This window comes from Meles meles, chromosome 15 (assembly GCF_922984935.1).
Source record: "Meles meles chromosome 15, mMelMel3.1 paternal haplotype, whole genome shotgun sequence".
Lineage (NCBI taxonomy): Eukaryota > Metazoa > Chordata > Mammalia > Carnivora > Mustelidae > Meles > Meles meles.
The window spans coordinates 67,020,891-67,047,477 of NC_060080.1; the positions used below are offsets into that span (position 1 = coordinate 67,020,891).

Genomic DNA, 26,587 nt, shown 5'->3' on the forward strand with positions numbered 1-26,587 from the left:
ATTGAAATATGGTCAAATGTACTAGGACAATTGAAAATTGTATGTTTTGTTTGGATTTGTTCCAGAAGTCCTATAGATAAAATACAGTCTTAGTAAGTGTTTTATACCATGAGGAAAAGAAATCTCTAAAGAAAATATGTAACATCTGTTAGGTCAATTTTGAACTAAATGTTTTAAACACATGGTTAAAATTGTTCCTGCTTCTCTTCCAAATTTGTATTTATTAAAATAATTAGTTTTGCTGCTACCCCTGGGACCAGCACTCACCTGTATATATATTTTTGTCTTTGGGCAGTTAGAAAATGTGCACTTTATTAGCTAGACACAGTCCCACATACTTTTGAACAGCATGAAAATCATATAACTAATAAACCCATTCCAGTTTCTTGTGTTAATATATGAAGAATGGAATATTTTATTTTTTGGGCATTATAAAGCAGACAGTATAAAGACACAATAGTAGGGTTTTGGTATTAGTGCTTTCTTTTTCTTTGATGAACTCTCTCTTCACAATTTGGGATAAAGAGGAACTGTTTAAGTCTTCCAAGATTGTTGGGATTTTGTTTTGGATTTTAATGTTAATAGTTGTTACAAAATTCTAATATCTGTTAAACAGAAATATGTTTGTTACTTTTTAAAATATGTGTGTTTTTTTTATTAAGAATGCTACGCTGCAAGCAGAGAAGCAAGCATTGAAAACTCAACTGAAGCAACTGGAGACACAGAACAATAATTTGCAGGCTCAGATTCTTGCACTTCAGAGGCAGACGGTGTCCTTACAGGAGCAGAATACTACTCTTCAAACCCAGAATGCAAAGCTTCAGGTTGTAATGTAATATTTGGGGACATGCAACCAAATTTTTGAATTATGCTCTTAAAAAAGGGTAACTAGACATGGTAACATTGTTTCTTAGTGAGTGAATTTAATGGAAGATAAATTAAAATATATCAACTTAATGCTATGCAGGCTTCCAGATAGCAACATTTTTTTAAATATCAGGGCCTCTAAATATTAACTAATAAATTCACTCAATGCATGTAAATAAAATAAAGCTAACTTCATCTTTATTTAAAATATATAAAATATATATTTAAAAATTTTTATTTAAAATATTTATGGGCATACCCAGGACTACAATGGAGCCCCTGACAGCTACACAAGGAGCCAGGGGAGCGGCATTAGCCCCAGCCAGTAAGACCTGGCATAAGAAAAGAATAAATAGACAAAGTGAAATATTTATTTAAAATATAATTTTATCTTTATCTCACTTAAATTTACTTTATGGCCTTTTCACCTGCTTCACACAAGTTGATTGTAATTGCTCAAGTAGGAACCCTTGCTATGGGGTATAATTGCAAATACCATTGCTTATTTCATTTTTTATAGCTTTCCTATTGGTTCTTAGGAAACAACACAGCATGAAAGTTTTGTCTTCAGACTTTTCCTTAGTTCAGAGGATCCATCTTGCACTTAATGCTATAGTGTCTTTTCACACAGAATGATCAGGTTGGGAAAAGTACAACTCTTTGAAACGTCTTAAAGAACCAAAGAAAAAAATTCCATCTCTGAATCTGAAAGTTCTTTCTGTAACTCTCTTCCAAATGGTAAAACATATACTAGTATAATGTAGACACCTGAGAAAATTTCCAGTTGAATTTTCACAAGTAATTTTTCAGTTCTGTTGCCTCTTAAGTTTTAGAAAGTGATAAAGTAGCATTTTAAATTCTGTACTTTTTCATGAGTGGAAAACAAATTGTTTCTAATCACCTTCATTTAAAATAATTCAACGCAAAACGTACATATGCTATGTATCTCAAAAGAATATTAAATTAAATTATATAAATAATATTAAATCAATATAAAATTTATATTGATGTTAAGTAATATAAATGAATAATATTAAATTATAGTTTGTTCTTTTAAATACTAAAAACCAAATTTTCTCAGTATAATATGACTATATCTGCTGTGATTTATGTAGTGCTTCCTTAAGTTATTGTTATCTTTTACATTTTTTATGTTGCCATTAGAATTTTTTTTTAAGATTTTATTTATTTATTTGACAAAGAGATAGAGAGAGCACAAGTAGGTAGGGTGGCGGACAGAGGGAGAACAGTCTCTCCACTGAGCAGGGAGCTTGATGTGGTCCCCGATCCCAGGACCCTGGGATCATGACCTGAGCCAAAGGTAGCCACTTAACTGACTGAGCCACCCAGGCAGCCCTAGAATTTTATTTTTAAATAATTTTTAACACGGGAGAATTATTTTATCTGTAGTAAACACATACCACATATTTGCATCTTCTAGAAGAACAAGATAACTATTTTTCTTAGGTCTGATAAACAATATACTTTCTTACAGGTTGAAAATTCTACCCTTAATTCCCAGAGTACTTCACTTATGAACCAGAATGCACAACTCCTAATCCAGCAGTCTTCCTTAGAAAATGAAAATGAAGCGGTAATCAAAGAGCGAGAAGACCTGAAATCTCTCTATGATTCTCTGATCAAAGATCATGAAAAGCTGGAACTTCTTCATGAACGTCAGGCTTCAGAGTATGAGTCTCTCATCGCTAAGCATGGAACTCTAAAGTCTGCCCACAAAAATCTCGAGGTGGAACATAAAGACCTTGAAGATCGGTAATTTACTGTCTTCTCTTGTATTGTTAATTTAAAACCAGTTTTTCTTAGATAATATAATAAATTTTATGTTTAAATGATCTAAAATAATTTACATAGGAAATTTATGTATCATGTTTATAGTGGTACTTACTAATAAATTACTCTTGCTTTCTTCATTGCTAAAGTATTTTCTTTTTTATAAAGAAATATTATAAAACAAATACCTAATATTTTTTCCAGTTACAATCAGTTACTAAAACGGAAAGGACAATTGGAAGATTTGGAAAAAACACTGAAAGTAGAACAGGAAAAAATGGTGCTTGAAAACAAAAACCATGAGACTATAGCTGCAGAATACAAGAAACTTTGTGGTGAAAATGATAGGTAATAAATATTTATGTATTTTAGTTTTGTATTATTCATTACATCTGAAGTGTATACTGCCCCTTTGCAGTACCATCTGTAACTTAGAATTTTTTAAAAGGACCCCAGAACAGTAAGTAAATTACCCAACAAAATCAAGCAACTATTTATAAAATGGCTTGAAAACCTAGATCCCTTATTTTCACCTACTGTTTCTCTCTTGATTTATTCAACTAATTAAGTTTTTAAGCCACATTTTATAATGAAATTTTTGTACCTTGATAGCATTTATATGCTTTATTGCATATAAATTGTAATGAAGTATGATTCTTTATGTCTGTCTGTCTTTGCTAGTGTGATATCTCAGTTCTTGTCTTTCAGAGTTTATAAGTGAACAGCTTCCAATTTCCGAGATTTGTACTCTTATTTTTAACTGTCTTAGCTATTAATGTCTCATGCTGCCATGAGGTAGTTATTTTTTAGTTTGTAACGCTGGGAACATCAAAACTTGCCAGCTCCTAATCAATCTGCTTCATAAGGGTGTAGGTTTTTAGAAACCTTTCCAAAGTTTAAGTAGTCTGCACATTTGCATTGCACTTACACTTAATCGTAGCTGAAGTGCTAAAAGGCAGCACACAATTCAAATGGAGGTCATTCATTGACTATTTGTCCTGTTATAAATTTAATATAATCCATTTTTAGAATTGTATTTCTTTTCCTTTACAAAAAAAAACCCTAAGCTTCTAGAACTATTATTTCCATGCTCAGTAGTTTGTAATTTAGTAATAACTAAATTATTTTAAGTTAGTAATTAATAAGTTATTTTAAGTTAATAATAACTAGAAATAGTGTATTGAGGGATTTAAACTTTCAATTAGCTCTACACCAAGCTAGAATCAAGAAGGATGTATCTTTACGGTATGTGCAGTAGAAGACCAAGTTGTGGCAAGTTACAGAATACAAGGACAGGGTCATTTTCATTACACACATAACATTGGAGAAGACACCTTGTTAGGTTCCATCTTGAACCTAACCTTTTTCCATTGTTGGGATTCACAAAGAACTGGACAGTTTGTGAGCTTGGTTAGGCCTTCTAGGAATCTAATTAGAGGCCTTTTTATTTCAATCAAATTCATTTCATGTCAATGAATAAATGAATTTATTCATTACTGAGGAGCCTTCTGAGAAAGAACTCAGCCTCCATGATGAGAAGAAGTTGAGCATGATGATCTTGAATCAGGAGATTCTGCAGGCTTGGATGGGAAGGGTGGTTCTGAGTATTTTCTATCTCTCAAATACCTAAAAACTGTTCTAGCCCAGCTTTTATGTATTCACGTCTATGTTGTAAGGCAAGAGAAGGCTTTAAGTAAAACCTGAAAGAGTTCTTACACCAAAAAAGGTATTTATGAAGACTTGTCTCAAGAAAAATAGTTTGTTTACCCATTTCTCTAAATAACCTAAGTTTTAATCTTTGATAATGCCAAACCAAGAAAGTTTCTTACATGGACTAGTTTGTCTTGGCCTCTTTAGAACTGTATTTGCTGAATTACATTTTGATGTTTAATGTTCTCAGCTTCAAAGGACAGTGTAAAAAAACTCTCTTAAAGATCTCATTTTAGCATTTGCCTTAGAGATGATGTTGAGGACATTGTATATGGTATCTCTTCATATCTTGCCCCCATGAAGCTACAGTAGGTAAATCTTTGATCTCCAGAGATATTGATATATTGTGTAGCTATCTGTGTCTCAGTGAGGTCTAACCAGCTGTTATAATTCATGGCATACATTCATTCATGGATTTGACCTATTTATGGAACATTTTCTGTATGTTTCTGGTCTTGCCATTTAATTTTTTTTACCAAGGCTTGATTTTTTAAACATACTATTTTTGTTATTTATTTTATGATTCTTGTAAACTGACTCAATTCTTTGGGTATTGAGTTGAAGTAAATTATTAAATGTTCTGAACAAGTACCGTCCTTTTTCTTAATGCCATAAGATAAATGTCGTTAAACTAGAGCCAACTCAGTGGGCCAGATCCAGGCTGTGTCCTGTTCTTGTTTTTTGTTTCTGTTTTTATTCTTATTTTTCAGATTTAAAAACAGATCTTATTATGTGCCTCTTCTGTTTTTTATTTTTACTTTTTTAAGTTTTTATTTTAATTCCAGTTAGTTAACATATAGTCTTAGATTAGTTTCAGTAGTACGAAACATCCTGTTTCGGTTCATCTCCCGAACTAAAAATAATTTTGCATGGTAAAAGTTTGGGGGTACGTAGAGGGAAAAATAGCTTTATGAGCCACATGTAGTATACAACATGCTAGAAGATTTCAAGGGAAGAGTAGTCTGAATTTTCCATTCTAGTTTTACAGAATAGAAACAGATTTTTGATGAACTTAGTCACTGGCTAAAGATTCCGATATATTCTCTAGGTATGTCTGAATGTGATCCACAGCATCTTCACATTATGTAATTACAATGAAAGCTATTAAGGGAATCTAATTCTCTTTCTATCATGATTTCTAATTATAGGTTGAATCATACATATAATCAGCTTGTAAAAGAAACTGAAATTTTACAAACTGACCATAAAAACTTGAAAAGTCTTCTAAATAATTCCAAACTGGAACAAACAAGATTAGAAGCCGAATTTTCAAAGCTAAAGGAACAATACCAACAATTGGACATCACATCCACCAAGCTAAATAACCAATGTGAGGTGAGCTTTGACAAGTTTCTTTTTTAGGAATCAACACATGCCTGAAAAATAATCATATTAAAATGAGAATAGTAATATATATTTGCTTGGGTATTTCTAAAAGAATTGGTCAGGGGTGGGGCACCTGGGTGGCTCAGTCATTAAGCATTTGCTTTGGCTCAGGTCATAAGCCCAGGGTCCTGGGATTGAGCCCCGCACGGGCTCTCCGCTCTGCGGGAATACTGCTTCTCCCTCTCCCACTCCACCTGCTTGCATTCCCTCTCTTGCTGTGTCTCTCTCTGTCAAATAAATAAAATCTTAAAAAAAAAAAAAAAAAGAATTGGTCAGAGGTAACTGAAATTCACAAGTAATTCATAAAAACTTTTATTATGGATTTCAACAATTTTTTACTATTAGTTTAAACTTGCGTGCCCACATACTTTAAAAAGGTGAAATTGTGCCCTTGTTTAATGAAAAAAATGTTTACTTAGCACCTGGCATGTACTAGTAAGCCAAAAAGATAAAAATCTTTCCCTTTGTGGAGCTTAGATTCTGGTGGAAAGAAATAGACAATAAACACAACAAGCAGGTGAAATATATAGTATTTCAGTGTTTTATAACATATATTGCACTTTACTCCAACACTTGGTGGTATAAAACAAGCATTTATTAGGCTCCCAGGTCTGTGGATCAGAATGACAGGGACAGTGGAGCAGGTTTGTTTCTGTTCCACTTGCAACTGTGATTGAAAGGCTACATGCATGTTTGGTGGTTGGTGCTGGCTACCAGCTGGAGGCATCCGTTTTCTCTCCACATGATGTCTCCCCAAGGGCCAGTTTGGGCTTTCTCACAACATGGTGATAACCAGACAGAAGCCATCTCTACCATAATGATCAAACCTCAGAAGTCATGCGGCATCATTTCCCCTGTATTCTCTTCATTGAGGCAGTCAAAGTCACATTCAGGCTCAAGGGAAAGAGAAAGTAGATTCTGCCTTTTGGTGGAGAATGGCAAGATTCTTACAAGAGCATGCAAACTGGAAATACTACTCTATTTTGAAAATTGGTCTGCAACATCTGGTATGTTACAAAGTAGATAAGTTATGTGCAAGTAAAAATGAAATAGGGCAAAAAGGGATAAGGAAGACTTCCAGGGTGGATAAAGGAATATAGATTGAAATTTTAATAGGCATCCTTCAACAAAGATAACTTTATTCTGAGTAAAACAAGGGAGCCATTTGAGTATTTTGGGCAGAAAAGACATTGGCCTTATGTATACAGTTGTGTTATTAACATAATTCCATGCTGCTCTTTGTGATGGTTTGATAAAAACAAGTTTTAAAGTCTAAAAGGATACTGAAAACCTTAGAAAATCCTTAAATTTGGGTGCCTGGGTGGCTCAGTTGGTTAAGTGACTGCCTTTGGCTCATGTCATGATCCCAGAGTCCCGGGATTGAGTCCAACATGGGCTCCCAGCTCCCTCTGACCTTCTCCCCTCTCATGCTCTCTCTCACACTCCTTCTCTCTCTCTCTTGCAAAGAAATAAATTAAATCTTAAAAAAAAACTCTTAAGTTTTATCGTTTGGCTCCCAAATCATTAAAGTTTAAATATAGCTTAACACCTAAGCTATATTTAAACTTTAACATATATTGAACTATATGAGAGTTCAAGATAAACTGAATTTATCTTCTGTGGTCTAAATATTAAACATAAATTGTCTGACTCATTCCCATGTATATATATTTTATTTCTTCAAATATATTAAATTTTTTGAAGACAAAAAATAAAAAATAAAAAAATAAATATAGCTTAACACCTGAATTTCATGGCACTTTTAAGAAAAGGCACTTAAGCGAACTTTTAAAGGGAAATAGGAGTAGAAAAGTAATACTTTAAAGCATTTTGTCTGAAATGATAAACCAACAGAAAGAAGTACTAGTTTAAAATCATACATATTTAATTACCCAATAAGGCTCAGAAAGTATAGAACATTCATTATGCCTGTGATTTATGAAAGTGCAAATAAAATATAATTGGAATGATGGACTTACAGAAGGAGGAAGAGGACAAATCCACTCCCCAAGAAACAATAAAATTGGGCAAAATTGTCAAAAACAACCATTGTAGTACTCTGGAACTGCAGTAAAGGTGTACAACGAATTGAGAAGCATTTATTAAAGAAAACTGCTTGACTTTGAGTAGGAGCTGTGATTGTCCGAGGCATTTTATCTTGTGATTTCTCCCATTCCCCTCCACCTTCCCCAATTCCAATACCTGCTACTTCAGATGAGGGGCATACTGTGAAAATGAGCAACTTTGCTACCAGAGCAGACTTACTTGATTTGAGCAGAGCACAGAAAAGTCCCATACCCAGGAGAGTTGTCACAGGTCAATTCTCAGATGGTCTGAGGTTGGAATATTGGTTGGGGTAAGGAATAGACCAGCAAATTAGTCAAAAATTTAAATGGGAGATCCAGGGAATGAGACATCCAGCTATAGTGAGTCTTGATAAAGTCCTACCTAACACTGGTAGCCTGGAAAGCTATCCAGGAGAGACCAGAAAGGGCCCTAGCTACCTACTTATCTCTGGCTGGTAGTCCCAACTCAAGTCAAATGTTAACCCTAGGCTAGGGCCTAACATGTATAATAGCATGATTTAGAGGGAGTGGAAAAATGAATCCAGAGTATAAGAGGCCAGGATAGCAGTTAATCTTTGCGGGAAGGGATGGTGATTAGAAGACAGCACAAGGTGTTTCTGGAATATAGTTAATGAGTTGTTTCTTGATCAGGTACTGGTTTCACACATGTTCACTTTGTGCTAATTCACTGAGCTGTAGCTACATAAAATTGTGTTCTCTTTTCTCTATATATGTTTTATTAATTGTTGACACAGTAATTAATGCTGTATAACAACACAGAACCTTTGGTAATGGACATAAACATTTATTTTTCCTCATGAATCTATGGATTGCCTGAGCAGATGTGCTGATGGCATATATCAGTGTGACCAAGATCATTTGATCTTAGTCACATCTGCAGTGAACTGGCACATACTCTGAGGGCTGGCTGGCCTAGGGTGGCCCCCAATGGCATAACTTTTCTCTGTGCCATGTGGTCTCTCATCCTCCAGCAGGATTACAAGTGGAAGCACATAAGGCTTTTTGAGGCCTAGGTTTGGAACTTCCATCACTTCCACTTCCTTCTCATGGCCAAGGGCATTCCAAAATCAAAAAGAGGGAAAATAAAGTCCACTTCTTGATGGTAAAAGCAAGAAGTCACAGCACAAGAAGGTATAGACACAGGGAGGAAAAAAACTGTGTTCAGTTTGGTAATGAATCTACCACATGTTGTGTTTCAATTTAACAATATATAGATAAATACAACACAATAGTGATAATGGTTAGCTCTAAATGGCTATTTATGGATATTCACAGTATTGCTTTTCTGTATCTTAAGAGTTTACAAAATGTCTGGGGTCCCCCCCCCTTTTTTTTTTTTTATTTATTTGACTGAGAGAAATCACAACTAGGCAGAGAGGCAGGCAGAGAGAGAGGAGGAAGCAGGCTTCCTGCAGAGCAGAGAGCCCGATGTGGGGCTCGATCCCAGGACCCTGGGATCATGACCTGAGCCAAAGGCAGAGGCTTTAACCCACTGAGTCACCCAGGCGCCCCCCCCCCGCTTTTTTTAAGTGTAGATCTCTGGGCTGTACTCCAGACTGGTTGAATTTGAATGCTAGGACCCAGAAATCCACATTTTTAGAAGAGGTAGATATATAGATTTATTTATTTGAGAGAGAGAGTGTGTGTGTGTGTGCTCACACAGGTGCAAGCAGGGGAGGAGCAGAGGGGGAGGGAGAGGAAGGAAGAAAGAATCTCAAGCAGACTCCAAGCTGAGCATGGAGCCCCAGGCGGGGGCTTGATCTCTAGTCCTGAGGTGATGATGTGAGTTAACCAAGTCAGAAGCTCAATCAACTGAGTCACCTAGGTGCCCCTGGAAATCTACATTTTTTAATAGTTTCTATGAGTGATGCTGAATTTTGAAAATCACTACTTTGGGCTTTCTGACTTCTACTGGAATCTCTGGCTTAACTAAGGCATATTTCCAGTTTCTTCTAACTACAAAGAAGCAGCCCAATGCGTCTGGCAACCCAGCTACCAGTAGTATCAGCTAGTAATACCAACCACTGACAAGATTACCTGAGTCCCTTTGATCAACCCATTAAAACCAAGTACAAACTTCTAAGGTTCCTAAGAAACAGTGGATGAAGCAAGAATGAGGTATATTAAGTACCTACTATGTGTTAAAGGCATGACAACGTAGTTTACATATATTATTTAATCCTTACAACAGTCAGGGGTGTGAATTATTCTCATTTTATAGATGAGATCATTAAAGCCCAGTGAATTGATTTACTTGTCCAAGGTTTCATAGCTCCTTAAATAGAAGGCCAGGTAGCTTTCAGACTATAAGTTAAATAGTTTTGAAGAAAGCAACTGTTTTTGGAACTAGATAATTTATTATATGTTAAACCCAGTGTTTGTAAGAATTTTTTAAAATGTGTACAGCACAAAACTTAGCTTTTAGCTCTCATTATAACTAAAATAATCATTCATGTTCTGATCAAAGTGCAACCACCTAATTGTTCAAGTAGCAGACCTAAGTCTTTTTTTTTTTTTTTTTTAAGATTGATAGAGGGTGTGTGGGAGCTGGAGGAGGGACAGAGGGAGAGAGAGAATCTCAGGCAGACTCCCTGCTAAGTGTGGAGCCCAACACAGGCTTAATTTCCTGACCCTGAAATCATTACCTGAGCCAAAACCAAGAGTCAGACACTCAACCAACTGAGCTACCGAGGTGCCCCAAGACTGTATATTTTTCAGATGTTTGGGGTGATTTATGTTAAATGTAAATGTTGATTTAAAAAAAATGTTTGTGTTTAAACAGTTGCTAAGCCAACTTAAAGGAAATTTAGAAGAAGAAAATCGACATCTACTAGATCAAATTCAGACATTAATGCTCCAGAACAGAACACTATTGGAGCAGAATATGGAAAGCAAGGATCTCTTTCATGTTGAACAAAGACAGTACATGTAGGTACCAAATAATGTTGAAGTAATACTCATGATTTTATCATTGCCAACTGGTGACAAAAAAAAAAAAAACCTCACTGCTAATTTTTTTTTTTTTTTTAATTTTCAACATTATTATTTCTCCATACATTTTTTTGAATGCTTATGTTCTGGGCACTATGCTAGTAACCAGAAATACTAACATGAAAACACATAGGTCCTGCTCGTAAGAAACTAGTAACATGAAGCAATAAATACAAATCGCTGTAACGGAAGTATGTGTAGGAGGCCTTAGAAATACAGCAGATACAGGAGAAGGAGTACCTTAGTCTGGCAGGGGCAAGGTAGACTTCCCAAAGATGGTTGCTTAAGCTGAGACTAAAAGACCCATGGAAGTTTGCCTGAGGAGACATACCAGGCCAAGGAGGCACAAATGGAATAGCACAAAGGTGTGATGAAAGTGTGTTACGGTATGGTATAGGACCTAAAAATTAATAGTTCTTGCTGGAGCAAAATTGAGGAAGAAGGAACAATAGAGAAGTGGCTGAAAACTTGGGAACCACTTCACAAAGGTTTTTTTATGGCATATAAAGGAGTTGTTGAAGACTTTGAGCAGAAGGGTAAAATGACCAGATTTTTGGTTTTTTTTTTTTAAGACACTGGTGGCATTTTAGAATATGGATTAGAAGTCCTGAGAATAGAGACAAGGAATAAGTTTTAGGAAGACTGTTGTAATAATCTAGTGAATCATAATTCACAAGCAGTGGTAGTTGAGATGATATACCAGATGTAAGAGATAAAATTGACAAGGCTTAATATTGGTAAATTTTATCTCCATTAGTAGTAGAGGAATCTGGTTAAATCAGTGATTTGGGCCTGAGCTACTCAGTGGATAGGCCTTGTATTGCACCAAGGTTTACCTTTTCTAAATTCCCCTATTCCCTGAATGAGAAACACAATAGTATAATAGAAATAGCACTGATGTTGAAATTAGGCAGCTCCTAATTCAGGTCCCAGTTCTTCCAGTCACTAGCTATGTGACCATAGGTGAGTTACTTTGGTTCTGTGATCATTGGTTTCTTTTTCTCTAAAATAGAGATATAATGTCTACTTCCGAGATGATCCTAAGAAATAAATGAAATAATATATCTGTGCCTTTTAGGCATGATACATATTGTGGTGAGCCAGGGCACATATGAAACCAGGATATATCATACATCTTTTGAAGCATCAGTTTTCTTATAAAATTTGAGGCAGGGAACATGATTTTTATATTAACAGACGGATATATTATGGAGCAAAAAGAGTTTGCATGAGCTTTTAAGATAAAAGCAAAACTTCAAAGAAATTTCACATTTGTGCCAGCCACTTTGGACTATACCTTCAATCCTTTCAGGGGTATGTATTCCTTTATTCTCCGCCTTAAGAGGTGTTTCTGCATAAGAAGCAGGAAGTATATGTAAAACATTTAAGTTTTCTGTCCCTTAAGCAAAGGCTTTATGCAAAGTTTTATCTTTGGATATCTTTAGAATATCTTAATATTCTGGTCCTTGATGAGTAATCCATTTCCAAAGTTTCAGTAATTGTATCTGTATAGTTGACTTAGAAATATTAGTATCTATTCTGACTTTTTGAATTTAAATTAAAAATATCCATCTTATATGTCAGACAGTTCTTGCTGAATGCTTCTGTCACATGATCCTAGCAGGAGTGACAGTGAACAGGTAGTACTGAAAATTTGGAGATTCCTGATGATATTTCAACAGGTAAAAAGAGAAGACATTTGGGAGGTATATCTGCCATTGTGCTGTAGTGTGAACCTCTTGGCTGTCTCTATTCACAAAGCATCTTCTTCAAAAAAATCAAATCCATTTGTTCTGGTTCCCACTTCCATAATTCATCCTAACCACTCAACTAGACTACCTCATTAGCCTCCTGGATGCTTTCTTTACTATCATCCTTTCTGATAGGTACTATTTCATCATGGAGTTAAGGTACCTACAGCAAAGATTTCATAATGTCACTCTTTAATGAAACCTACAAGCTTCTAATTTCCTATTGAGCAAAATCTGAACCTGAAAATCCCTCACTGCTTCCCCTCAACTAAACTGCTTAATTTAGCATTCTTATCTTTTCATTTTATCTAATATGGCCATTCTCTCCATGAGGCTTTCTTCGGTCATTCAAGATAGAAATATTTTCCCTTTTATACGTTTCTTTTATACTTAAGACAGTACTTTTATTTTGGCACCACTACTACCTTGAATTGTAATACTCATGTATATTTGTTCTCTCTCCTATTGTATTATAAGCAGAGTTGGGCTACTTACTGTCTTTATATACTCTTTGTGTCTTCCTCATTGTAAATGATCACTAAATATTTGTTGACTAAACAACATCGCAGTTTGGCATCACAGTTTTTCAGATCCTTTTACTTTAGTCTGTGATCTTCGATGTTTCCCTATGTAATATATACCATCAAGGACATAAATGAGATGAAGACATGGTGAAACTAGTGTATTCATGTATTGCTGAAGGCAGGAAATTGTTCTGTAAAGGTAAATTAAGCCTAAATAATTCTGCCATAAAGGAAAAAAGTCTGTGTTTGATGAAGATGTGGTTGCAAGATTACTTATATCTACAATTGTAAACAGACTATTGAACATTTTAGTTTTTTACTTACATAAATTATATTAAATCACCTTTCATTCCAAAAACAATGTGAGATACTGAAAGATCCAAGAATAGGAGAACAGTCACTGTTAATGTCACTTAACAGCTATTAAAAGACATTGAGAGAATTCCTTTGTCATGATGAGAATAAAATATGGAAAATTTTCTTCAAATTGTATTAAAGAATTGAATTTTGAATTCTATATCTTTTCATTAAGTAAGTTTATAAATAAAAAGAAAAGGAGAAACTTGGAAAAAAATTCCTTGTTAATACCTAATACTTTGTTGTCAACTCTGATATCTGTATTTGTTTATGTTTTGGACAGCAGTTAGATTGTAGTCACAAAATATTCATAACTATACAAAATATGGTACATATCCTAAAATGCAATTTTTACTTTTGCAGTGATAAGTTAAATGAATTAAGACGACAAAAGGAGAAATTAGAAGAGAAGATAATGGATCAATACAAATTTTATGACCCATCTCCTCCTAGAAGGTACTGTTAACCAAATTTTATTCATTTTTACCTTGGAAAAAAAGAGAAAGTTAAGACTTTTAATTTTGTGAAGGATTTATATGTTGAATGTAAGACTGATAAGAGTTTTTAAAATTATTCTACTAGGAGAGGCAACTGGATTACTCTAAAAATGAGAAAATTGATAAAGTCTAAGAAAGATATTAATCGGGAACGTCAGAAATCTCTAACATTAACACCTACCCGCTCAGACTCCAGTGAAGGATTTCTTCAGCTCCCTCATCAAGATAGTCAAGATAGTTCTTCAGTAGGTTCAAACTCTTTAGAAGATGGCCAAACTTTGGGGACCAAGAAAAGCAGCAGTGAGTGCTTAAACTCTTTAAACATTTGTGATCTCTAGTATTGATTTAGAGTTCTTTCAAAAGATTTCTTTAACTTTTAACTTCAGCAGTCCTCTGGGTAATAGTCTGATGAATGCATTTCTTTTTAATTCTATATGATTATAAAATTCATGTGTACTGCATTACCACATGATTTCCTGTATTATGTGTTTCTAAATATACCAAACACAGAGATACCATCATTTAGCCAGGGAGGTTAAACAATGTCCAAAGAACATTGAGATAAGAGCCAGAATATCTCTGTTACTTGCTAGTTGTAATAATACGGTTACACCATTCACCTTTGTGTCATACTGCACAGGGTGATTGTGAAGAGTAAGTGAGGAGTGTTTATGAGCTCATCTTGATAATTATTTGTAACTAAGTAGAATAATAAGGCATTTTATAATGGGGTTTTATTCATATACTTTGGTGTCAAATTGGAGCAAAGTTACATTGGTGAGAAGCAAAGAAAAACAGTTATGAATTCAAAGAGAATGTTATTCAGTAATTTAGAAGTAACTGAAGGTTATAAAAATTATTGAGGGATTGCTTGGTAAAGGATTGATTAAAATTGATGTATATAAACTTTTATATAAAATTGTGATTTAATTTTTTTAATTACAAATATAATAGTATCACACCATAACATGAACTATATAATTCATAATATTTTTATTTTATTACTAGTGTGCTTAACTAAATAAGAGCAAAGTAAAAGCCTAAAGAAATATATTTTAAGAGAAAGAGAAAAGAATCCAAAGCTAGACCCTTTGAAGATGTCCAAGAAGTTGACTACTAACAATGTTCTTACAGAATGTGTAAACAAGATACTTGAATCCACTCATACTATCACCAGAGTCACTAAATTTTTAAAAAAATAGGTATTTGTCTGTGTGTATGTATACTTATATCTATATGAAATAGATCTATATAATTTCATTGCTATTCCTTTGAAGTAAATAGGCCAAAATAGCTACTACTTCCCCCCAGGGATAGACTTTACATATGGCAACTTTCAAAACTCTCAAAAAACTATAGTGTTTGGCCTCAAGGGAATTACCTCTGAAAAGACAATATTTTGGGATATAGGAGATGAGGCATTCATTATAGGGTATATTTCAGAATACAGCTATAGCATCTTAAAAACTAGAATCCATAAGTATTCATGCATACATACATCGTGTGTGTGTGTGTGTGTGTGTGTGTGTGTGTGTGTGTGTGTATTAATCTCAAGAAAGTATTTAAATTCTGTATCCCAACACATGATTATCATTACCTGGGTCTTTTTTGCTATCTAGTCTTATCATTCAAATCTACATGAAATCTCTTGCATATTCTTGTGGAGAAATCATCAGGTTTACCTTAAAAAGATGCCAGATAATTCAATTTTATGTTACTTTAGATATAAAATATCTGACATCTTATTAAATGAGAAATGGTAATAGGTCTACTTAATTTTTTTCCAATTAAAGGAAGATATTTCATAAGTCATTGATTTCTTTTTTTTTTTCTCCCCAAGTAAGCACTGCATCCAACATGGGGCTTGAACTCACAACCCTGAGATCAAGAGTTGTATGCTCCCTCCTGACTTGGCCAGCCAGGCACCCTAAAGAAAGATTTCGATTCAGATATGATAATGTAACACAAGAAAGGCATAGCAGTCTTTTTTGAGGTCAACTTGTCTGTTTTTAATATAAAGCTTACATTCTTTCATACTCCCTGGTGAAGCATCCAGAATAAGAATCAAAAGGCAGTAATATTCTCCTTTCCTGCAGTTGTTCAGTTTTAGAATTTTTTAAATAAACAAAAACCCAGCAATGCTAATGTTCTCTGAATTTCAGTATGTTGTTTAAAAAAAAACATTGTATATCCACAAACTAGTTGACATAAGAAGTATCACATTCCACCACTGGAAAATTTAAAATTCCTTTTATCCTGTCTGTCAGTAAAGCAGTCTTTGGAAAACAGTTGAAACAGAAGTATCTAAACAAGACAACATGTGCATGCTGCAACCACTCAGCTTTGTTTTAGCTAAGTGTCCATGTTTACATTGCTTTCAGTTCATTTCTTTTTAACCATTAAAAACAGTTGTGTTTACCAAGTTAGAAAAGAAATAGGTCAAATTAAAAGCCAAAATCAATCAGGACTGTTCCTAATAGTGGTCAAGTAAGTTAAAATGCTGTATGTCCTTTGCATTCTCTTTAATGGAGAAGAACTTTGATTAAATATAACTCAAGAATGTTAGTGACTCTAGTGAGCATTTTAATTTTTATGCCAATGACACCTACTATAGTTATAATCCTAATTTCCATTTATAGAATTTTTCTGCACAGTGCTACCTTTGTTTTTCTTAGTAAACTCACCCAAAAAGCCCTTCAAAATACCTAAAAATGTTATAAATACATACTTATCTGTCGTTTTTGCTTGCATTAGGTTGCCTCTTATCTTTTAGCCTCATCAGAGCTTAGTGCTAGCTTTTCTCTTTTCTGTAGTCAACCTTTTGCAAAATGAAATGAATGTAATTGCTCATGTCATCTTTTGAAAGACTTGGCGGTGAAGAATAAATATTTTCTTGGTGCTGTTAAATAAAGCGCCAGAATTCAAATTAACCCAAAAAAATAATTCCCTATTTCCTTTGTTAAAGTTTAAGAAAATAATGAAAGTTTTTAATTTCTTTAGATTGTTTTAAACATTCCCTGGGCACCCTAGTTTTTGTTGATATATATTAATAGAATACTCTTGTAAAATGTGCATTTTCTTTTTTTTTTAAGATTTTATTTATTTGATACAGAGAGAGAGGTCACAAGTAGGCAGAGAGGCAGGCAGAGAGAGAGGGAGAAGCAGACTCCCTGCTAAGCAGAGAGCCCAATGAGGGCCTTGATCCCAGGACCCTGGGATCTTGACCTGAGCTGAAGGCAGAGGCTTAACCTACTGAGCCACCCGGGTGCCCAAAATGTGCATTTTCTTAAGAAGTGTTTTTTTTCCCCAAGATGAAGTCTTTTTATTTAAAAAGTTAAAATAAAGAATTGGAAAGCCTTGTACATCTTCATCATGTATACTGTGGCCCACCAATAACCCTAATTTTTATTATTATTAACTTATTATTAACAACTAGTTAATAGGAAAACTGTTCCTTCAGTAAGTACTTCTAATCAGTTCCTGTATTTGTAGGACTTTAGCCAATCCAGGCTTTCAAAGTATATGTTCCTCATCATTGTCTTCAGTGCTTTCCAAGTATTTTAAAGTGTCAAAGTACATATTTCATATTTCATTATCACTCAGCAGCATGAGAATAATAGCTTTAGTATAGCATACATAGCTGAAACTCAGACATTCATTTCTGTCCTTAATTTCAACATTTAACTCCCATCTGTTCTTCTCCCTTTTTTCTTTCATTTTTCTGTTTCTGTTTTTCCTCATGCTCTGACATTAAAGTGGTTGCACTGAAAAGACTGCCCTTTTTGAGGAACAGACCGAAGGATAAAGACAAAATGAAGGCCTGCTACCGTCGTTCCATGTGTAAGACTTTATGACAGTTCAGCTTCTTTCAAATGACTACACTGGCTTCCATTACTAATTTTTCACTAACCTTTCTCTGGACTGTGCCAATTTTCTTATTTTGCAAAGTGCAGTCTTCCATTAATTCAAGGAGCTGGAAAAATTTTTTTTTCAAAACTGGCACTGAATTCGCATTATATGTATGTTCACTGATACATATACATGCACATATGTTTAGTCATACATGTAATATAAATTTCCAGTGCCTTCTAAAAGTTGGCAGAAAAAAGAAACTTTTTTCTATGCCATAGAGATTTTTCCCCCAAAGAAATTTACTTAAAATATAACAAAAGTTTTAGCATTAGGAATTTATTTTCTTAATGAACTAAATTAAACAAATAAATAAATAAAATGGCCTATAACCCTTGAAAACGTTTGTCATTCTTTATATATTAATACTCTGTTTTTTTTTTTAAGTGGTATGGGTAATTACATAATCCAATTAAATGTCACTTTGGATATCATCTCTTTCAGGTTTTTATTGAATGGTATACTTACTTGATTCGTAAAATGAATTCTTCAGTAACCTGCTCTGACCAAGGACTCTTTGTCATTTTCAATAATGATGCTGTATAAGAACTGCTCTCCATCTTACCTTTATTCATTCCATTTCTGTCATCACCAAATCCCATTATGAAGGCTTCTAATTATATTGCACATCACTGCGCAAAAGCATGGCAGTTGTACAGAGTAAAATTCCTTTTCCTATCTTTAAAGGGGGTGGAGGTGGGATAAAAATATTTACTGAAATTATCAGCCTTTGGCCTACTCATTTCATTCAGCTAAATGCATGTCATAATTCAAATGACCTTGTGGTTATAGTCTTTGATGTTCACTTGCATTAATCCATAGACAAAAACCAGATCATTTATAATACAAGATAGAAATAAGAGCAGATACATTAACCATGCTGATTCATTTGCTTTCATTTGCATCCCAGCCATGAATGACCTGGTGCAGTCCATGGTCCTAGCAGGAGGACAGTGGACAGGTAGTACTGAGAATTTGGAGGTTCCTGATGATATTTCAACGGGTAAAAGGAGAAAAGAATTGGGAGCTATGGCCTTCTCTACTACAGCCATCAACTTTTCAACTGTCAACTCTTCTGCAGGCTTCAGATCCAAGCAGTTGGTTAATAATAAAGGTATAGGCCGTCTGCTCTTTGCACTGTGGTGTAACTGTTGGCAACAGGAATTTTAATTTGACTTTTCCATGTGTACTTTTTTGAAAGCAACAACCTGAAATAATTTACCAAAACAGTCTGGATTCGATTTGAGAGAATTTTCAAATCATTTCAAAAATTTAAAACATCATACAAATAATTAAAATCTTTCCTAGGCCTTTCATAATAAACAGCTAATTAACTAAAGAGAAAAGGAAAAGTAAGCCAAGTAAAGAGTAAGACAGGGAAAAAGTGATAATTGAAACTTAAAAAAAAAAAGTAAAAACACTATAACTTCAAACAAAACCATGTAGAACAACCCCGGCTCTTGCTTTGCTTTGCAGGGTCCTTGGGGAGATTGTTCCACTGCTTCTGGTGTTAAGCGAGTCAACTCTCATTCATCACAGCTATTCTGTTTCTTATTCTTAGTTCCAGTTTCTGGTTAAGTCTATGAAATATGTTAAATCAAGATGTGTTACATGTGATTGAGAGAGAATATCCATATCTGCATAAATGAAATTTTATAATGGTTTTCTTGTTTAAAAATATTTTTATATCCATTTTGCTATTTTATGTAGATACTACATCCTTTGAAGACATAAGTCCACAAGGTATTAGTGATGATTCTAGTACGGGATCAAGAGTTCATGGTAAGATATGAACTTTACTTAGAGAGTACATATTCCATACAGAATGGGAATGCTGAGGCTCTGGCACTGATTTGGCGAATGTGGCATTGCCAGCAAGCATGTTTTCTCTAACCTGCATCTCATTGCTACTTCTGCCATTTCTTCAAACCTAATATTCCTTTCAGCCCCTTTTAAGATTATTGCTTCATCTAAGTAGTGTCTCTCTTGGTCAAGGTCATTTATAAAGTATACCTGCACAATGCTTACAGGTAATTTTGTTGCTGTTTTGGTATAAGGTTCAAGTTATGAGAAACACATTTTACCATTAGTTTAAAAAATATTTAGTTAGATAAAGGATGAACTCTTAAGAAACCACATGTTTGGCAGTGGTGAGCATTTCAGATTTTTAAGTTTCTGGAGAGATCTGCAAAACCATATCTTGCCAAACTAAATTATCAATATATAAATGGATAACATATTGAGGGAATTTCATCTATAAGCAGGATTTTAAGAAACAGGGTAGGGTTGTGTTAACTGTGCAATTGTTTCCCTTGTTATGGATAGGGATGCAGGACATTAACTGTGCAGATGCTCATGTTCCTCCTGTTTGTGGCATCTCCGCAGTGTGCAGGGTTCCATGTCTGATCTGTTGTAAGTGACCTAATCACTAGCACTTTTCTTCTTTTGGCATGTCGTTCTACTCAACCGAAACAGTTCTGGTATCCATCTAGAAATCACTTCCAAATCTAAATATGCACTTTATTTTCTTTTCTTTGGATCTCAACTAGTGTTTCAGAAGTTTCTTATTCTAAAGTGTCTAACTGAAGTATCTGGAAATGCTTTTGCTCTCTAATCTGTAAGATTCAACTCTGGGCATGCTCAGCCTCTGAAAGTATGCATGATTGCTTCCTCAAAGCATTCTGATCACAGAATGTAAAAGTTCAATGTCATTAGCTAGAAGTTCTATTACACTGTCTCCTGATTTTTTCATTTAGCTTCAAGACCAGCCAGCCTTGATAGTGGCAGAACATCCACTAGCAATAGTAATAATAATGCTTCACTCCATGAAGTCAAAGGTATGCTGTAGGTAAATTTATTAATTTTGTCCATCCATTTCCAGATTTTATAATTAGAAGATTGATGACGTTTCTGGGGTAAAGTATGAAATCCAAATCATCTATGTTTAGAACATAGTTCCTTGGAACATTTTATACTTCATACATTGTCATACAGTATATACAATGTATATAAATGTAAAAACAGGAGCAGTTACTTTGGTTGCCATTTTTCATCTTCATAGATAAAATATTTTTATGTAATTTTTAACTTCAAAAATATCTGTAGGTCCTTATTTTTCTTATGTTTTTGTCTTCGTCATGAAAATGGTTGTCCTTAATTTTCTCATGAGGCATATACATTGAACTCCCCATTAGAAATGTTTTAGAAATACTTTTAGCTTAATTTATTCACAAAATAAGGGGAAATAATTTTTTTAATTCAAGAAGACAGTTGTGTCTGTGTTGGATGCACATAACTTATATAAAAAATTACTTCAAGATTTTTTCATAATTTAATATGCATTCTAAGGTAAGGTTTTTACATAAATGTCTAGAGGCCTTGACTAGTACTTTTTCCCTTAAAGGTGTACCGCCTACTCGGATTCTGGAGTTGTTTAATAGATTATAAAATTTGGCTAAAGTACTTATTCCCTATAGTCCAGAATTGTCAGATTACAAGGAATGCATGTGTTCTGTTGCTTTTTGTATTATAAAATCATTTTGTCTCAGTTGTAATTTTATCATTAGTGCTATAACTCTGTTGCAGTGGGCTGAAATATCTGATCTCAAGAAAGAATTTTTTTTTAAACTTATATAATCATGTTCTTATGCTCAGTAGAAAAATTTAGTCTGGAAATAGGAAGTAATTTCTTTTCTGATTTGAAAATTTAAGAAAATCTTCCTTTTGTAAAATATTACATAACTTGAGCCAAGTACTTTAATGACCCACTTTACTCTGTATGATTAGGGAACCATGGAAAGTTGTATTTTCCATCTTGATACTGTATGTGTACAGTTTGCTATCATTTAGAATCCACATAAGGAATAGCATTAAACATAGGGAGCTTTTTTCCAGAACTAGTAATCTGCATTCCTTACAGTTGCTCAACCTCAATTGAATCTTTTAAGGCTATATAGCCACATACCAACAGTGGAAAGCAGGAACAATCAGATGATTCAGACATTAAAGAATAAAATACAAAACATATTTTATTTTATATTTTTACTAGAACTTGCTAAATAACTATATCATATCTCCATTGAATTTCCTTTATATGCCTGCTATTTAAATTTGAAAAAAATCATTTAAGATTATTCATTCAGGATGAATAGAGAAACCTTCAAGTACGGAATGAAGATTTCATAGACAAAGAATTAGAATTTTTAACTTCTGAATTTGTATTCTGATTTTAACATTCTGAAATTATTTTAAATTTGTATAATCATCTTTTGTTCTAAATATTGAGGTGTTTTACAGTTACTTGAACCTGAGTTTTAAAAAATGTATTATTTACTCATTTTTTTATTCACTCATTCAGCAAATGTATTGAGTGGCCTGCTTTGTAGTTTGGCTCTGAGTGTAGTGGTGGAAGCAAATTATTTGCCTTTGTAGAACTTAAAATATTTGTCAAAATGAGATTAGAGTATACTGTTAGACTGATGAAAGATGAACACAGTTTATTATGCATTTCTAAATAAAGCTTGAAAGTCAGTTTAGCTATTCATCAGAATCCAGTCAACAAATATTATTACTTACATAGTTTTAATCTCATTTCTGTTACCGAACCCTTAACACACCATTTACTCCAAAAGCAGGTGCAGTTAATATCCAAAGCAGGCCACAGAGCCACAGCAGTGGAGAGTTTAGCCTGCTTCATGATCATGAGGCTTGGTCCAGCAGTGGTAGCAGTCCAATCCAGTACTTGAAGAGGCAGACCAGATCAAGTCCAATGCTCCAGCACAAAATGCCTGAGTTATTAGAGAGTCGAGCACATCACAAGATTAAAACTGGTTCCCCTGGAAGTGAAGTTGTTACTCTACAACAGTTTTTGGAAGAAAGCAACAAGCTTACCTCAATACAGGTTAGTTTTATCTAGTAGTAGGACCTGAATTTAGATCGACACTGCAAGTTAAGTTTCTGTGACTGAACTATAGAGCTTCTTTTTAAGTTAAGGGGTGCTTAGCAATTTTATATCATACAGTCTAATATATCAGGAAAGTAAAGGCTTGGCTGCATTCACTCATCTGTTGTGATATCTTTTTTAACAGATAAAATCCTCAAGTCAAGAGAATCTTTTAGATGAAGTAATGAAAAGTTTGTCTGTATCTTCTGACTTTTTGGGAAAAAACAAACCAGTTAGCTGTGGTCTGGCCAGGTCAGTAAGTGGAAAAGCCCCAGGAGACTTCCACGATAGACGGACAAGTAAGCCTGAACAATTTGTGAGACCCAGTCCTCGCAAGACTGAAGATGCCTACTTCATTAGCTCTCCAGGAAAACCTACACTAGGCACTCAAGGAAAGATAAAATTAGTAAAAGAAACTTCTCTGTCACGACAATCAAAAGATAGTAATCCTTATGCCACTTTACCTCGTGCAAGCAGTGTGATCTCTACTGCCGAAGGAACTACTCGAAGGACCAGCATCCATGATTTTTTGACCAAGGACAGTAGACTACCTATTTCCGTTGATTCACCACCAGCTACTGCTGACAGCAGCATCACTGCAGCATCTAGTGAGTACCTTTTACACCAGTGGTCCTCTCATACACTTCACAGTCCCGCCCATGCTGTGGGTTCTCATGCACAAAATGATTTAGCTACGGATAAGCCCAAGTCTCTATATACCCAGACTAGAAACTCAAGAACAGAGAAGTCACATTTTCTAAACCAAACTTTTGCCATTGTTAATACATCTAATAATGCATTTGGAATATCAGCTGAAGGTAGTGTAGAGTCATTTACTGTGGCTCATCCATCTCAGCCATTTTTATCCCTGAATACAGAACTAGTTAGTAACATAAGTGGGTTACCTCCCAGGCCAATCACCAGAGTAACTGACCAGGCTTCTGCCTCTTTGGATAGAGCTGCAAAGAAAGAAAACGAACGGTTTTCTGATTATCAGAACCCTAGTAACAGTAACCCACAGACTTGTACAGACAGCCATAATCTTAGCACTCCTGCATGCTTCTATCCTGATGATACAGAAGCTACATTGTTGGTTTCTGAGGATAATCAGACTGTTTGGTATGAATATGGTTGTGTTTGATCAAAACTGCACAATGTCATGCTGATGTTACTTGATACGCACTGTGCTTCTCTAATCTGATTTGAAGAGCTGCTGTTGAAAAGTATAATTTGGCTAGGCTTATATTTTTATTTTAAATTGTGGCATAGTATTCACTTGTACATGAAGGCATGTGTATAAATATGAATGTGTAACCACACCAAAGCCTGCATGAAGTATTAATTGCATTGTACATTTTCTGCATGACTTTGAAAACCTTAACAATACATGCTCCTCTTTCACATTTCTTGTCACCTGATATGAGATTGTTACTTTGATACCTGGAAGCGTATTAAAATAGTTGCATGCTATAATTACCAAAAAGGCATTTCCAAGTCATGTTTACTTTGTTGCTCCCAAAAAAGAATGCTCATTTTCTCCCTTCCTCCTTTTTTGCTCCCCTTCCCTCCCTCTCTTCCTCCTTCGCTCTTCACTCCTTTCTTCCCCTGGAATGTGTACTTCCTGTTGCACATGTACAGTGTTAAGGAAACTATGTAAAAAGATGTCATTTTCTTTTGCCATTTAACTGTGTCTCCTATCCTGCCATTTTATTTTTGAGGAGATAGTCATATGTCCATTAACACTTTCTGTAGCAAATATTAACTACTGCCCATATTTATAAAATTGTTCAGATTTAAAACCTTGGTGATACTCATAAATTTAGTGTAATTCTTTAAAAACCCCATGAGATTTACATGTTACTTATACAGTGACTAGGAGCATTTGTATTAATTCTGTTTCTTCATTTTCTTCATCTGATACATGTAAGAACTCAAGGACCATCTTTCCTTCAAGATGACTTTTTTTACTTGGAATCAGTTAATACATTAGATTTGCCAGTTCTTTTTTTTATATAGAGTTAAAGAGAAATAAATCAAATCATACTCAATGTGTTGGAAGTTTGCATTTTTACTTCTTTTCAAAAAAGGTAGTAAGTTTGCAAAGTAGTGAAGACTGTTGCTTCTGTAATCTATCTATTAAATTATATGTGTCTGTCCTTAAAATAGCTTTTTAAATGAGTACATTGTGCTAAAATAGCATTAGAATGTAAATAAACAGGTGTGGTTTTAGTGGAACAAATTTTAGAACTCCAAACAGAAAATCTTAGCTAAAAAATGACTATATAAGATAAAATATTTTCTAAGTCTGACTCCAGTGTCATCAACTTCAAAATTATCTTGCTGTGGTCACAGCACTTTAGAGAAGAACCAGCTGAACTTGGATCTCTGACTCCCAGAATTAAAACAAAACAAAGCCATAACCTTGATTCACTTACTTCTGGAGGAGTAGATCTTAGCTTTGTCTCTGGAATGTTTTTTGTCATTTTGATTCAGCCTAAATATTACTGCTAATAACAGCCTGCCATCTGGAAAGGAATGCTTTGAAATGTAACTTTCTAAATGGGGAGGAAATCACTATTCATACATGATGTTGCTTTAAATTATCACTGTTATTAATTGAGCCAAAGGAAACAGACTCCACAGAGAATCTTTGCTTAACGAAATTTCTGTCCTTTAAATTAAGCCATTCTCTGGGACTTACAGAAGATCATTGTGGGGGCTAGGCCTTCTCCATTTTTATCTTTGATTATGCTGCTTTTCTCACAACCAGCTATTACTAAAAATGATTCCATGCAGATAATCACATAAGCACAATCAGAAATTTTTCATATTTTTTAGTATCACCCAATATATTTTTTCCATGAATACATCTATCTATTTTATTATCAGTTGTTTCGCTGTCAGTACTAACATTAAAAATGTTTTTGGCATCTCTTCTTTTTTTTAAAAAACCAGGTAGTAAAACTTAATGGCAAATATAAGTGAAATTAGATAGGGGCCACATATGATTAAAATGTAATAATTTGTGTTACCTTTTTACCACTTTGAGTCAAGACTATTTCAACTCTTTAAATATTTGTGATCTGGCCATACACTTTAAATTTAAAATATTAAATTTATTTATGCAAAATATAGAGAAATCATGTGCTATTATATTAAAATTGGTTATTTTACAAAATTAGACTTTCAGGAAAGCAGTATTTCTAATACAAATGGCTACAGTTTGTAGTATAACCTGTTTTCAAAAGGAACATATACACTGTGCATGTAAGACAGATCCATACCATGTCCGTGTGTCTTGGGGATTGTCTGTGAGAATACAGGCTAGACTTCCTCCAGAGACTATCACCAGCTCTGGAGTCATAAAATTTTCTAAAAATACCAGTTTCTTCCTTATGTTTCTTCATAGCACTTGGAACCAAATTTTTAGCATGGGAGAACCTTAGAAATCACATACAGCCAGTGTTTTCCAAACTTTAAAAAATCAACATACTGCTTGCTGTAAGTCTTACAAAGATGCAGTACTATTTTAACTTATTATTGTTTTTAAAGATAAGATTAACTCTGACTCGATTGAGCAGCTGCACTTTTTTCCTCTAAGACATCTTCATAAATATCCTACGATTTCATAAAGGAATATTTGGAAAACTTTGGCGATTCAGTACCCTGATTTTAGATGAAACTGAGTAGCATTCACATTTCTGCCCTGGGTTTCTAGAACTCATACCCTTATTATTTGTGTGACATCAAAAACACATTGTTAGGCATTGGGTCC

General features: G+C 34.3%; 1 protein-coding gene across 5 annotated transcripts in view; it reads left to right on the plus strand.

Moving 5' to 3' along the window:
* CCDC88A (coiled-coil domain containing 88A) overlaps nucleotides 1–26,587 on the plus strand; it is a 125,926-nt gene that overhangs the window by 95,564 nt on the left and 3,775 nt on the right. The window contains exons 19-31 of one of the 5 annotated variants that reach the window (XM_045978988.1): nucleotides 663–824; nucleotides 2,363–2,640; nucleotides 2,863–3,006; nucleotides 5,517–5,703; nucleotides 10,624–10,769; nucleotides 13,828–13,920; nucleotides 14,047–14,261; nucleotides 17,718–17,801; nucleotides 18,781–18,984; nucleotides 19,581–19,652; nucleotides 20,627–20,707; nucleotides 22,502–22,770; nucleotides 22,958–23,420. In XM_045978988.1, coding sequence (XP_045834944.1) covers nucleotides 663–824; nucleotides 2,363–2,640; nucleotides 2,863–3,006; nucleotides 5,517–5,703; nucleotides 10,624–10,769; nucleotides 13,828–13,920; nucleotides 14,047–14,261; nucleotides 17,718–17,801; nucleotides 18,781–18,984; nucleotides 19,581–19,652; nucleotides 20,627–20,707; nucleotides 22,502–22,770; nucleotides 22,958–23,420 — 2,398 coding nt within the window. Of the gene's footprint in view, nucleotides 1–662; nucleotides 825–2,362; nucleotides 2,641–2,862; nucleotides 3,007–5,516; nucleotides 5,704–10,623; nucleotides 10,770–13,827; nucleotides 13,921–14,046; nucleotides 14,262–17,717; nucleotides 17,802–18,780; nucleotides 18,985–19,580; nucleotides 19,653–20,626; nucleotides 20,708–22,501; nucleotides 22,771–22,957; nucleotides 26,490–26,587 lie in introns of those variants that run through there. The other 4 variants (XM_045978989.1, XM_045978987.1, XM_045978990.1 and 1 more) reach the window with 4 other exon arrangements.